At 39.8% G+C, this 14,303-nt stretch overlaps 1 protein-coding gene across 1 annotated transcript; it reads left to right on the forward strand.

Moving 5' to 3' along the window:
* The first annotated feature begins 12,047 nt into the window (after window positions 1-12,047).
* On the forward strand, window positions 12,048-13,787 carry LOC135943828 (uncharacterized). The gene has a single exon (XM_065490495.1). The coding sequence runs from the start codon at window positions 12,048-12,050 to the stop codon at window positions 13,785-13,787; it is 1,740 nt and encodes a 579-aa protein (XP_065346567.1).
* The last annotated feature ends 516 nt before the right edge of the window (window positions 13,788-14,303 follow it).

Here is a 14,303-nt window from a genome sequence, read left to right on the forward strand (position 1 = left end):
AACATGTTCACCTTTTGCCCAATTTATTAAATCAAGAGCTCGTTTATCAAGGTCTGCAAATTTCATCTTTTTTAAGTTGAATTAGTATAAATTTGTAACCGCGCCGCGGCTCTGTTAAAGGTGTGCGAGTTGTTGTTGCAGTCTCAGGTGCCTTCCCAGAACTGCGGGATTTCATCTGGGAAAATAAGTAAATTTTTAATTTAAAATTTAATCACTTACTAAAATATTTCCCACAGTGAGCATGTCGCTTGCGTCATGCTGCTGTCGAGCATCTTGTCTTCGCCCAAACTGGAGAAAATAAAGCTGCAAGGAATGTACAAAGTGGATGACTTGAACGGCGTAGCCACCCTGATCAAGCAGAAGAAGATCCTGACGCAGTTGCAGTCCTTGCACTTGACCCTGGATCACACAATGGACCCAGACTTCAATTTTGCCCACTTCAATGCCGCCGCAGGCCTGGCCAAGACAGCCTCTGCATTCCTTTCTTTACTGATTAACGTCCATCTCTCCGTGATGAGCGTCCCCATCTTTCGCCGCTACGCCGAAGACGCTATCCTTATAGTGAGTGAGAACTTTTAAAGATGAGGCTATGGACAAGATGATCAAGGAGTGTGAGAAATTCAGAAGTGTCGGTTTCAAACCGTGAATTTGGTTTATTTTGATATTCAGTCTGTGAATTGATTTAATTTTGTAGTGTGGAATTGAATTTTCACGAACGTAATGAAAATTGATTTGATCTTACAAAAATAAATTCAGCGCTTTTTTTTAAAATGCTCCTTGATCTGCGCCAGGCATCCTCCAGAAACAAATAATGCAAATAAATTGAGGCAAGTTACAGAGGCTAAAAGAATCGCAAGTCAACCTCAAATGAAGAAACAACTACCTCAATAAACCATCTGAATAAATTTTTAATTACTGTTTGTAAAAAAAAGATCAGAGGATTTCGCGTATAACTTGAACGAATTCACTAAATGAATTTAGCAATTTTCTGTGGTAAAATTTAGAATATGCGAGATTAAACTCCTTTGCAACAGCTACAAACACACTAGATTTTGGTTGAATTTTAAAATATCTGCATTTTAGCCTTAAATTTGAGTGTTTTAATCAATTAGACCACAGAAAAACCTTATTAAATTTCTTTCGAACGTAAATTCTGAACGGTTGAGCAGACATAGAAGGTCGAAGTGTGATCTATTTTCTCGTGGAGGATCAAGAACGTTCGGATTGGCCAGAAATGACATTATAGTTTTGCCACCGCTGTCCAATCGGATCGCTTGCGATCATCTGCCGCGCGAAAATGGAAAGCTATAATCGACCGCGCATCACTCGTCTAACTGGAGAAGAAACTGTTCAATTCAATTAAAAATAAATTTTATTCCATTAATTCTAAATATTTACAGGTGCGATTTTGGAATGCGTCGAAATATTACAATTTATTTTTAAATGTTTTAAAATTATCATACAGTCTGCTCTACAGCATGTTAATTATGATGTTTTTTCACAAGACATTTTAGCAGAGAAATAAAATTAAAATAAGACTAAAAGCATAAAACGAAATCAAAAATGTCGAGAGACGAAACTTAACTTTTTGCTCGCATTCGTGATTTGAATTTATTAATGTAAGGCAGGAAAGATGATTGACAAATAATTTTTATGCAACTTAAGCTCTCAGACAAAATGCGATGTGTTGTATAATTTTTTCTTTTAAATTTTCATTTTTTACTGGGATTTGAATTTTTATCTTCGTGGAGCTCCTCGTCTCTCAGAAATTTAAAAAATCTTTGAATTCGTTATCAACAATTTCTACAAAAATTAATAATCTTGACACTGACGACGAGTTTGTAGAAGCGCTGGTGCGGTTTTGAGTCGTCATCGGCGCCGGTGATGAGCGCGTCCGGCTGCTCACCGACGTCCTCGCCCTGCACGTAGTGGGCGCCGAGAGCGCGATGGCCTTTTGGTCACGCGTGCTTAGCCACGGAAAACGCACCTTCAGCTGATCGCGCGCCAGCAGCACGACTTCATCAGCCTGAAGTTGTGCCAAAAACTGTTGCTGAGGGCCGCCGCGCAGTCTTTTGCTCTCGAGAGTCGAGAGTACTCGTCTTGCGAATTAATTCACGGGCCGCCCAACCGCTCGCAACAATCAAGTGCGTGTTTCTTTAACAGAATAATTATTTGGCGCACGCAGATCTTTTCAAGGCTCGTGAAAGAGCGCGAGCGATCGCTGCCGTTTTGACCTCTTTATCTCCACTCCGTTGGCGCGCACTCACAATCAGTTGCGGCTACTCGACCGGGCTTATTACACTACAGAAAACGTGTAAACAAAACAGTTGCAACTCTCAGTCCTTTATCCTTTGGAGAAGAATATTTTTTTTAAAGTATAGTCTCGATGTTTCAGACCGGATGCATATATTGGTCTGTAATTGGAGGTGATGAATGGATATTTATTAACACAGATATACAGGCCACTTTTTACCAATTAAAAAATATTCAGAGATAAATCATATAGCACCTGTAAAACATAAAAAATGTCTGATACATTGGAGAGATTGCTTCGCAAATTAAAAAGCATTTCAAAGTTTGTTTGATCATCTAAATTCAATCTCTATTGACAAATGTTGTGCGCGTGTTTTACTATTGTTCTCGTATGATATATGTTGTTCACGTTCAAATATTTTTATTTTATAGACTTGTCGTGCTTCAAACCTTTAGCGAATATGAAATCACTTCGCGCTTATTAGTTCATGTGGCAACCCTAGGATTGTCAGGGTAGCTTTCATTTGTTTGCCAGAGCTCAGGCGGGAAATTATAATCAATTTTATCATCGCATCACCTGGAAGCTTCTATATTTTCTAAAGAAATTACATGCTATGCTCACACTATGTTTCGGCTGCTGGTTAAGCAGGAAATTTCTGTAAAAATATAATGAATAAAGATAAACACCGAGGGCGCTATGGTTCTAATTTTAAATGAACATTTTGCGACGACTCTGAGTGCATCTTTTGCCTTTATTGGCAATATTACCAAAAAACAAGACATTTTTTTATTAAACGAGCCAAATTTTCCAAATTTTATTTTAAATAAATACACTTAACGATAAATAAGAGGTTATCACTAGCTGCAACATATGGAACTATAAATGCCGCATGGTGTGGCACAGGGCACAGGTCAGGCAGCAAAAGTAAAAATTCATTATACCTGAACGTGAACAATGCTAATTCGTACGAGATCGCCTGAAAATAAAATAATGCTGCTCCGTCACACACTTTAACTGCATCGAGCCCTTGAGTTTACTAACTTTTGGCGCCACTGAGAGCAAAAAGGTAGTTCTGTTGCTACTCACAGGCAGCAGTTACTAAACTGCCAGAAGAGGCCTCTGCTGCTGCAACCTGATCGCGTCCGCTCATAATCAGCTGACATTTGGAGGGTGACGTATGTTATAGGGAAACAGCCTGATAAAATCGATTATTTCTCCACATAACAGTCAGAACTGCAGCAAAATCGGTCTGTCCCAAGTAAGAACTTTTTCTTTTGTAAATCAGTATGGGTTAGTTGATGCTGTAGACGCAGGTATAAAGTTAATAATGATTCTTTTAAACGTGTATGCATATCCCAAGGTTTGATGAACACACAGCAGATGTTTTTTAAATTTTGCTCTCAATTATTCTATGCTATTTCTTAACATTAAAATTTATTACTTGTCTTCGTGGAAAGTTGTCTAGATATTTAAAGACCTGTTGAGCTACCCGGCCACCGGAAATGGAAGCTTCAGCATTAGGTTGAAACTGTCAAAAATTAATTGCGAATTAGTATACGCCCTAATTGGTCAAAATGTTTCTCCATATCTTCTATAGCCAGGACGATATCATGTATAAAATTGATTTTATTCAATCACTTATTATTTAGTTATTTAGCATTTATATTTTTATCCTTATTCAAACTGCGGAACTAGAAAAACATGTATAAAGGAAATTGTTGTTGAAAATATTTAATTTATTTTTGGAATGTTTCAGCGATCTGTTGAGCTTCCCTTTGAGTTACAGTGTTATTGAGAGTAAATTCCAAGAATGGAATCTAACGCTGAACCTTTTCCCAGAGAAGTGTCGGAAGAAAAGAATTCCACGTGCGAAGCAGGTAAAATATTTCAATGCCTCTTTCCTGTGTCACAAGAAATCAACACTAAAATTCATAGATATTTTAATATAACGATGAATGTAAAATTTCCTTTAGAAAAACGGCCCGCTGAAAAATCTCCTGAGTCAGAGATTAAAAAGAAAACTCGAAGGTTGGATATTGACGTGCCAAGTGATGAGGGCGGAAAGTTGAATTATTTTCCCGTAGCCGAAGAACCAAAGTGCACGGAATCAACAAAAAGCGGTAAGATAATTGGGATTCCTTGAATCGTTCACGTACTGATCTTTTAATTTTCTTTTCCACCAGAGCAACTTCCAAATGAAAGGAAATTTTCTGAGCTTACTTCAATCGAAGAAAAGTTGGAGTACGTTAACACGCTCAGGGGCGACATTCCTGCCCTTCTATTCGCGGCAAAAGTGGGCGATGATGCAGTTTGCAATCACCTCTTCGACTTGAACAGTTATAAAAGCCATATCGACAATAACGGGGCCAGCCTCGTTCACTACGCTGCCATGAACACCGACTACGGAGTAAATGTGCTTGATTTCTTTCACCGCCAAGGTGTCGACCTATCTCTGCAAGATAAATTCGATTTCGATGCTCTCAGCTACGCTCTCGGAGTGGGAAATATTGAGAATGCATTACTAATCAGCAAATTAAGCTACGAAGAAAGTCTTTTGGAGCATTGCATTTGCACGCGAGGACTTGACTCGGCCAAATTAGTTTTTGAAGCACTTACTGCCAAGGGATTAGTTGAACAGTTCGATGTAAACCTCCTGTACAAGGCAGCGTCTCGCGCAGACTTGCCGATGCTGCAGTGGTTGGTCCAAATAGGCGGAGTGAATGATCATGATGTATTCTACAATATCCTCGTGCATTCTGACAAGAACGCGACTCACGGCGACGAGATTGTCAACTTCGTAATTTCCAACTTGCCAATCTGGGAGCGCCCAACTTTTCTGGCCAGAGCTCTTAAAACCGAAAACTGCAACGTTGCGACGAAACTCGTGAAGAAGGGTGTCACCTTGGTTGCAAACAAAGAAGAAAAGCAAGCTTTCATGCAGCTTTGCGTGAGGGAAGATTCACTTCTGCTTGCCAAATTCGTCGAAGGATTGGGACAACCGAAGGTCCAGTTTGACGAGTCGTTGCTGCTTCTCGCTTTTGAGTTTGCGAGCTTCGAAATGTGTCACTGGATTATAGAAAACGCTCATGCTAATCAGCCGCTCTACCCTAATTCCAATTGGCTTCTAGCCACCGTGAAGAACAAACAACACGGAAGCAAGATCCTGATAGAGTTCAGTGAACTATTCAAACCACACGTGAAAAGTTGCTACTGGGAAGGAGTATCTCCCCTTCATACGGCTTTAAAGTATGAAAACATCGATGCTGCTGAGGTTTTAATTACGAGTAGTTTTGGTGCAAGATTGGACGTGAAGAGTAAAGGGCGTGATCTCCTCCAATACTGCGTGGAGAAAAATTTGCTGCCGGGTGCTATGTTCTTGATGCGGAAATGCGATGAAATTCCGCAGCTTGCAGACGGCGCGACCATTTTACCCCTCGCGGCAGAGTTTGCAAACGTCGAAATGTGCCAATGGCTGATGACCAAGCTGAATTTCGAAACTGCAACCGAAATGACAAAGGCTTCATTTTTACGCCGTGCTGTGCTCAACGAAGCTCACGGATTGGAAATAATTCAGCGCTTCATCGGGCAACTTGACCAAGGAGAAGCCGATTATAAAGACGACGTTGACGAAGAAAATGCTCTTCATCTTGCCCTCAAGTTCGGAAAGCTTGACATTGCGAAGGTTCTGCTCGAACACAACGAATCCCTCATTCACGAAAAATGTGGAGGACACAATTTGCTTCTTTTCTGCGTGTCGGCCAATCAGCTGGAGAGTGCTAAATTCGTTTTCGGATTGGACAAGAGCATGGCAAGTGGAGAGAATGGGAAGACTGCAATGCTCATCGCCCAGAGCAATGGCAACGAGGAAATGTATCAGTGGCTTTTGTGCGATCTACACGATTTGGAGCCGAATGATACCGAATCTGCTGACGAAGCTATAGCTTCACTATGTTTTATGAAGATTTGTTTTCAAAATCAATAACTAATAACATTTAGCTTCATACAATGCAAATAGTTTTAAGCCTCAATTCTTTGAGCATGTGAAAAGAATTTTGATAGTAGACCAAAAGTAATTCCAAGATTACAGTGGTAATCATTTTTTTGAAGGCTTTACAATGATACACATGTTCTTGGCCATTTCAGTAGTAAATCTTTTTCAGGAATCGTATGGAGTTTTAGTTAACAACCGTTCAAAATGCTGGTTTTGAGATTGCGTATTAGATAATTTGTACTTTTTATTTATTTCTGCACTTTCTGAATAGTTTGATTGCCATTTAATATAATTATAGCTTTTGATTCACTGCACTGCGAGAATTATAGGGCGGAGGCCGTCATGCGCGGCCTTTTAGTGAACAATCCATTTCAATGAAGCAACTGTAACAATTTAGCATGGTGGCATTTTGAATTTGAGCGAATTTTACGCATTTTTGTCAAATATTCTTTTTTCCTCTGACATTCTCGGTAACAAAAGTTTTCTAATTTTAGAATTCACAAACACTGCAAAATTTTAAATTCTAATATAGTTGGTACGTTAATAAATTAATTTGTGTTTATTCAGCGGTTAATCCTTTGAATTAAAAGCTGTTTGCCTGAGGAAAATTGCTCGCAATTGATGTAGAAAATAGAGAATCAAATCCGGAGCGCGCAAGCAGTGGGGTATTACACACGACACATTGCGCATCACAGTTTGACCAAGGGGAAGGAAATTTAAAACATTTCTATAAGATTTTTCTTGTCTAATTTTAAAAGAAATCGGATGATTTTTCTGCGGCGTCTTGTCCGTAAACTACATAAATTTTGGAAATTCAGTTCCGATTATTGATTATTGTTTAAAATTACAGTAATAAATACTGCATGTAGCGAATTCTGACTCAATAATGAACCTGTAAATATGTAGCATTTATTTAAGGAATTCTTCCAACAAATGCTACAAATCGCGAAAGAATGTTCAATGAACTAAAATTCTTAGGCGCCCTTTAACCATGGTTCCTTTCGCGCCTACTTAGAAAAATAAATTGAGCAATCTCATTGGTCCTTACAAATTTAATAGCACAAGGATCGCCAATCGTCACATAGGCGCTTGGCGCTGCATTCGTGGCAACTGGGCGCTTGGCGATGGGGTGTGCGTTGCGGAGAAATGTATAGTACCTTTTGTACGTGCGCTACAAGAATGATTAATGAATGTCAGTTAATTTCTAAAGAACGAGAATTTTATTATTTAAATTGAACTTGCGGCAATCTCAGTCAAAATTTGACGGAATTTGAGCTTCTTGCAGACTTTACCCTAACTCCTCGTTCAAATCCCATTTTTTAGTCCAGCGGTGCCTGTGCTTTGAACGTCGTCGGCCATATTTGCTTATTTTTTTTGTTTGATCGATTCAATTTTTGCTGAAAACTCTCTCAGGAATTTGAGCAGTATCTCACGTCAGTTCAGGCAAATAGCCCAAAAGACTTATTAGCTGCGATCCTCGTATGTTTATTTTTCTAATTCTGTGATGATTTCGAGGATTTGTTTCAAAATTAATATTCCCTCAATAATTTTGAATGGCGCTAAAAGCTGTGCATCCGCATCGCGCCCTGAAAATATGCTGGCTCTCCGGAAGAACATTTTTCGCTCCAAAAATTTGTCAGCAGGTCGCACACGATCCTCTCAAACGACGTGCTGCTTTCCTAAGGTCCTTTTTTTGTGAATCGGCGTCACGGCTGCGCTGTCTTCCAGTCAGTTTGAAGTCGCCGGAAGACGTGGCACAAACTGCTTCTGATGGCCGCCGCATAGTATTTCGGCAAAGGCGCAGTTATTATTATTGCAACGCGGCTCGGCGCTGCAACAGAATTTGCGTTTATTCAGGGGCAGCATGCAACCCGCGAAGCTTTCCTGTCGAGCTGCTTGCCTGCTGTGCGACGCGCGGAATATAATAACGAGAAGTTTCCCTGGCGCAAGCATTCAAATAGATTTTCATGATGATGGCATTAAAGTGACCAATTTATATGAGTGACCATTTAATTATTTTAGATTCTTCTTCTGCTTGATGGATTTCTTTTGTCCGACAGTTCTCAACGTAAAGAAAAAGGCAACGAAGATATGTGCTCTAGACCGATATCCTGCACAAAAGGATCAATTAATGGGATTCAATGTGTTGGGTTGCATCAAAAATAAATAAATGGCGGTGAAGAGTGTCTCGGACAGCCGTATTATTAGGATTACATATGCTAAAAAGTCAACAATGCTCAATTGTTGGAATGTATAAAGCTCTAACTGAATCAAAAAGTTTTTGTAAAGTCTTAAACGAAAAGACAAACAAAATTTGAAATAATTCATAATTTTTTTTATTTGTTAGGAATATTTTGATACGAAAAATAAAACATATCCAATCAAGGCACAATTCAAAGCATTTATTTATTAACTTTTCATCAAAAATGTCTTACGGCGAAGGTAAATTTCGTAAATTTAACAAAAGAGATAAAACTATAGCTTTTCCCGGGTGCGCGGGAGAGAAACATAAATATTAATTGATTTTACGCTGAGAAATAAATGATCATTGACACCAGTAGCAGCCAGAAAAGATGTTTTCTGCTAATCGGCATAGGTTGAACACATTTTCTGCTCTGATCGCATCGGCATCGGCGCAAAGACTTTCGTCAGAGCTACCTTTTCAATAATAGTTAAATTCTGCGTTCGAACAGCATTGCAGTGCTAATTTAATTTCTCTGTCTCACAATCAGTGTGTACGTTGCGAATCGACAAATATTCAGGTTCTCTGTATAGTGCAAAGACTAGTGCAATGTGCAATAATTATTTTCGGGAGGAGCCGCCGTACAGGTGAGCACCGTCGAGTGGCAGTTGACCAGCATCGGTACACGAGCGGCAGCACAAGAGGGAGTAAAGCATGTGCGTGCAGTATTTGCCCTTGACGATAAGCTTGCACTGTGCGTAAAACGGACTGTCTGTGCAGTTAGGGTGAATTTGTAGCTCTGGAACATTTGCTACAATGATTAGCAAAGTAAAATTGTTTATTTATATTAGAGTAGAAACCACTAAAAGAATTTTTGGTCAGATCTTCAGCTCAAATTTTAGAATGGATTCTCCTTTTCACAGTTATAAAATACGAAGGTTAAAAATATTAATTAATTCACCAGTTGCATGAACCCTAAGTGTTCGAAGCCGCCAATTAGCAGTTGGCGCCACCGTAGACTTTCGATTTTAAGGCACTTCCGCTGCGATTTCAGACTCAATCTAGTTACTCTGCATTCTTCAATTAATTTGCTTATTTTTGACGTGCTGAAAACCAAAATCGGTTCAGCCAATCGCCGTAGAATCGTGAAAAACTATTTTTTGAAATAAAAAGATATGTTTCAACGTTTCTACGGCTAATGGCTGAACCGATTTTGGTTTTCAGCACGTCAAAAGAAGCAAATTAATTAAAAAAAGCAAAGTAGCTAGATTGAGTTTGAAATCGCCGAGTTGAAATCCATTAACCCTTCGAGTTTTAACAAAATTGAAACCGTTTTCGACGATTCACTTTGTATGTGCCGAATGTGGAAAGTGGAAATCCGTAACAAAAACGGTCCACCAGGCCGCCCGACTACCGTTCTTTACATTTAATTTGAATCGTGTCGAAAACCGCCGGAAAATCGCAAGAGGGTGCGTTTGCAGTGCGTCAAAACGGTCGGCGGTTTTGGAAAAATCGCGAAAAGCGGTTCCGGTACCGATCTCACAATCAGAGTGGTTCTGAATAAATTGAGCAATTTGAAAAAAGTCATGGAGGATCCGAGCAGCGTCCGTGTGCTCGTTGCAGCTCTCCGCGGGGGTCAAAAGATTTTATAGTTTGAACGAAAAATAAAAGAATTCAAGGTAAAATAATTAGAATTACCTTTTTAAGAGATTGTGGGATGATAATAATATAACTCGAAGAACTCGCCTTTTCCACTTGCTTCAAAGGGTTGATGCAAACTAATTGAACGAGCCACACCAATTGCTTCAATATATATTACACTCGCGATTGATTTGGGGATGGTTGACAATATTTTCATTACAAGCGTACAAATTTATTGTCAACTTGGACATATTGTGAAATTCTTGTCTTCGTTGTGCGCGTGTTTTACTATTGTTCTCGTATGATATATGTTGTTCACGTTCAAATATTTTTATTTTATAGACTTGTCGTGCTTCAAACCTTCACTTCGCGCTTATTAGTTCATGTGGCAACCCTAGGATTGTCAGGGTAGCTTTCATTTGTTTGCCAGAGCTCAGGCGGGAAATTATACATGCTCACGCTATGTTTCGGCTGCTGGTTAAGCAGGAAATTTCTGTAAAAATATAATGAATAAAGATAAACACCGAGGACGCTATGGTTCTAATTTTAAATGAACATTTTGCGACGACTCTGAGTGCATCTTTTGCCTTCATTGGGGATAAATGCCGCATGGTGTGGCACAGGGCACAGGTCGGGCAGCAAAAGTAAAAATTCATTATGCCTGAACGTGAACAATGCTAATTCGTACGCGATCGCCTGAAAATAAAATGATGCTGCTCCGTCACACACTTCTTCGCTGCATCGAGCCCTTGAGTTTACTAACTTTTGGCGCCACTGAGAGCAAAAAGGTAGTTCTGTTGCTACTCACAGGCAGCAGTTACTAAACTGCCAGAAGAGGCCTCTGCTGCTGCAACCTGATCGCGTCCCCGCTCATAATCAGCTGACATTTGGAGGGCGACGTATGTTATAGGGAAGCAGCCTGATAAAATCGATTATTTCTCCTCATAACAGTCAGAACTGCAGCAAAATCGGTCTGTCCCAAGTAAGAACCTTTTCTTTTCTAAATCAGTATGGGCTAGTTGTTACTGTAGACGCAGGTATAAAGTTAATAATGATTCTTTTAAACGTGTATGAATACGCCAAGGTTTGATGAACACACAGCAGATGTTTTTTAAATTTTGCTCTCAATTATTCTATGCTATTTCTTAACATTAAAATTTATTACTTGTCTTCGTGGAAAGTTGTCTAGATATTTAAAGACCTGTTGAGCTACCCACCGGAAATGGAAGCTTCAGCATTAGGTTGAAACTGTCAAAAATTAATTGCGAATTAGTATACACCCTAATTGGTCAAAATGTTTCTCCATATCTTCTATAGCCAGGACGATATCATGTATAAAATTGATTTTATTCAATAACTTATTATTTAGTTATTTAGCATTTATATTTTTATCCTTATTCAAACTGCGGAACTAGAAAAACATGTATAAAGGAAATTGTTGTTGAAAATATTTAATTTATTTTTGGAATGTTTCAGCGATCTGTTGAGCTTCCCTTTGAGTTAGAGTGTTATTGAGAGTAAATTCCAAGAATGGAATCTAACGCTGAACCTTTTCCCAGAGAAGTGTCGGAAGAAAAGAATTCCACGTGCGAAGCAGGTAAAATATTTCAATGCCTCTTTCCTGTGTCACAAGAAATCAACACTATAAAATTCATAGATATTTTAATATAACGATGAATGTAAAATTTCCTTTAGAAAAACGGCCCGCTGAAAAATCTCCTGAGTCAGAGATTAAAAAGAAAACTCGAAGGTTGGATATTGACGTGCCAAGTGATGAGGGCGGAAAGTTGAATTATTTTCCCGTAGCCGAAGAACCAAAGTGCACGGAATCAACAAAAAGCGGTAAGATAATTGGGATTCCTTGAATCGTTCACGTACTGATCTTTTAATTTTCTTTTCCACCAGAGCAACTTCCAAATGAAAGGAAATTTTCTGAGCTTACTTCAATCGAAGAAAAGTTGGAGTACGTTAACACGCACATGGGCGACACTCCTGCCCTTCTATTCGCGGCAAAAGTGGGCGATGATGCAGTTTGCTATCGCCTCTTCGACTTGAGCAGTTATAAAAGCCATATCGACAATAACGGGGCCAGCGTCGTTCACTACGCTGCCATGAACACCGACTACGGAGTAAATGTGCTTGATTTCTTTCACCGCCAAGGTGTTGACCTATCTCTGCAAGATATTGTCGGTAGCGATGCTCTCAGCTACGCTCTCAGAGAGGGAAATATTGAGAATGCATTATTTCTAATCAGCAAATTAAGCTGCGAAGAAAGTCTTTTAGAGCATTGCATTTGCACGCGAGGACTTGACTCGGCCAAATTAGTTTTTGAAGCACTTACTGCCGAGGGATTAGTCGGACAGTTCGATGTAAACCTGCTGTACAAGGCAGCGTCTCACGCAGACTTGCCGATGCTGCAGTGGTTGGTCCAAATAGGCGGAGTGAATGATCATGATGTATTCTACAATATCCTCCTGCATTCTGACAAGAACGCGACTCACGGCGACGAGATTGCCAACTTCGTAATTTCCAACTTGCCAATCTGGGAGCGCCGAACTTTTCTGGCCAGAGCTTTTAAAACCGGAAACTGCAACGTTGCGACGAAACTCTTGAAGAAGGGTGTCACCTTGGTTGCAAACGAAGAAGAAAAGCAAGCTTTCATGCAGCTTTGCGTGAGGGAAGATTCACTTCTGCTTGCCAAATTCGTGAAAGGATTGGGACAACCGAAGGTCCAGTTCGACGAGTCGTTGCTGCTTCTCGCTTTTGAGTTTGCGAGCGTCGAAATGTGTCAGTGGATTATAGAAAACGCTCATGCTAATCAGCTGCTCTGCACTAAACCCAATTGGCTTCTAGCCACCTTGAAGAACAAACAACACGGAAGCAAGATCCTCCTAGAGTTCAGTGAACTATTCAAACCACACGTGAAAAGTTGCTACTGGGAAGGAGTAACTCCCCTTCATATTGCTTTAAAGTATGAAAACATCGATGCTGCTGAGGTTTTAATAACGAGTAGTTTTGGTGCAAGATTGGACGTGAAGTGGAAAGGGCGTGGTCTCCTCCAATACTGCGTGGAGAAAAATTTGCTGCCGGGTGCTATGTTCGTGATGCGGAATTGCGATGAAATTCCGCAGCTTGCAGACGGCGCGACCCTTTTACCCCTCGCGGCAGAGTTTGCAAACGTCGAAATGTGCCAATGGCTGATGACCAAGGTGAATTTCGAAACTGCAGCCGAAATGACAAAGGTTTCATTTTTACGCCGTGCTGTGCTCAACGAAGCTCACGGATTGGAAATTATTCAGCGCTTCATCGGGCAACTTGACCAAGGAGAAGCCTATTATAAAGACGACGTCGACGAAGAAAATGCTCTTCATCTTGCCCTCAAGTTCGAAAAGCTTGACATTGCGAAGGTTCTGCTCGAACACAACGAATCCCTCATTCACGAAAAATGTGGAGGACACAATTTGCTTCTTTTCTGCGTGTCGGCCAATCAGCTGGAGAGTGCTAAATTCGTTTTCGGATTGGACAAGAGCCAGGCAAGTGGAGAGAATGGGAAGACAGCAATGCTCATCGCCCGGGACAATGGCAACGAGGAAATGCGTCAGTGGCTTGTGTGCGAACTACACGATTTGAAGCCGAATGATACCGAATCTGCTGACGAAGCTTTTTCACTATATTTTGAGATTTGCGGTTTGAACATCGATGACCATAATATCATTTAGCTTCATACAATGCAAATAGTTTTAAGCCTCAATTCTTGGAGCATGTGAAAAGAATTTTGATAGTAGACCAGTAGTAATGCCAAGATTACAGCGGTAATCATTTTTTTAAAGGCTTTACAATGATACACATGTTTTTGGCCATTTCAGTAGTAAATTTTTTTCAGGAATCGTATGGAGTTTTAGTTAACAACCGTTCAAAATGCTGGTTTTGAGATTGCGTATTAGATAATTTGTACTTTTTATTTATTTCTGCACTTTCTGAATAGTTTGATTGCCATTTAATATAATTATAAATTTTGATTCACTGCACACTGCGAGAATTATAGGGTGGAGGCCGTCATGCGCGGCCTTTTATTGAACAATCCATTTCAATGAAGCAACTAACAATTTAGCATGGTGGCATTTTGAATTTGAGCGAATTTTACGCATTTTTGTCAAATATTCTTTTTTCCTCTGACATTCTCGGTAACAAAAGTTTTCTAATTTTAGAATTCACAAACACTGCAAAATTTTAAA

The sequence above is a fragment of the Cloeon dipterum genome, chromosome 4 (genome assembly GCF_949628265.1).
Source record: "Cloeon dipterum chromosome 4, ieCloDipt1.1, whole genome shotgun sequence".
Lineage (NCBI taxonomy): Eukaryota > Metazoa > Arthropoda > Insecta > Ephemeroptera > Baetidae > Cloeon > Cloeon dipterum.